This window comes from Halyomorpha halys, unplaced genomic scaffold (genome assembly GCF_000696795.3).
Source record: "Halyomorpha halys isolate HHAL.00 unplaced genomic scaffold, Hhal_1.1 Scaffold441.1, whole genome shotgun sequence".
In the NCBI taxonomy this organism is placed as follows: Eukaryota; Metazoa; Arthropoda; class Insecta; order Hemiptera; family Pentatomidae; genus Halyomorpha; species Halyomorpha halys.
Window position 1 is genome coordinate 1,228,716 of NW_027106497.1, and position 878 is coordinate 1,229,593.

Genomic DNA, 878 nt, shown 5'->3' on the forward strand with positions numbered 1-878 from the left:
AAACCATAATTGAGTGACAATCATCCTTATAGTTTATCTAGATATTGTAGCATCAAATCGAAGTTTCAACATGTGACTGGTTGCAGTTCCTTTGAGCTGAGAATTAATTTATGAAGAGAGGGTTAAGCTCTGTGTCAGCCCACACAAAATTTTTGTTTTTTTATTAACAGCTTTTAGTCCTAAATGAAACGGACAGGTTTAAGGAATGAGCTTTCATTTGACTTTAGTTGAGTCAATATGCAAGAACGCCATGAAAAATAAAATTATACACGCAATAGGTAACAAGATGACTTAATTAAGAGTAACTACCGCATGATGATAAAGAGAGAACACATTGTATCTGGAATTATGACTATGGCACGAAAAATTGAATTGATAAATAACAAAATACAAGGAAACCGTGAGATACAAAGGGCTAATAAAGGAGAAGAAATTTTTTTGTATGGACATAAAGGTAGTTTATGTGTTATTTGTTTTTAAAAAAATGTATTTAATAATGCACAATAATATCATTTATCAACATAATGACATGAAAAAGATGTCGAAAAAGATTATTCATGTAATTTGTTATCGATAACACTTTATTTATCTTGCCTCATCCGATGACCTAAATACCATTACAGGTCAGTTAAACTCGTCTTCCGGCGTAAACTGAACCATTATCACGATATAAGTGGTGGCCGTTGATATCATCTGCAACAAAATCATTGTTGAAACATTGTATATTATGACTTATTTCATATGATATCGTTGCTTAAGCTCTGATAGCTTTAAGTCCAAAAAAAATAACAATATGATTTTTATATTAAAAAAAAAAAAAGAAAGAAAAGCCTCATACTAAAAATATTTCGTCTCAGCCATGTTTTGTAGAATACCTT

The 878-nt window shown here is 30.4% G+C and overlaps 1 protein-coding gene across 1 annotated transcript in view; it reads right to left on the reverse strand.

Moving 5' to 3' along the window:
* Positions 1–533: 533 nt before the first annotated feature.
* LOC106682767 (gustatory receptor 68a) overlaps positions 534–878 on the reverse strand; it is a 5,072-nt gene continuing 4,727 nt past the window's right edge. Inside the window, exon 4 of the mRNA XM_014423806.2 lies at positions 534–693. Within this exon, the coding sequence (XP_014279292.1) occupies positions 625–693 (69 nt within the window). The 3' untranslated portion in view covers positions 534–624. The remainder of the gene's footprint in view (positions 694–878) is intronic.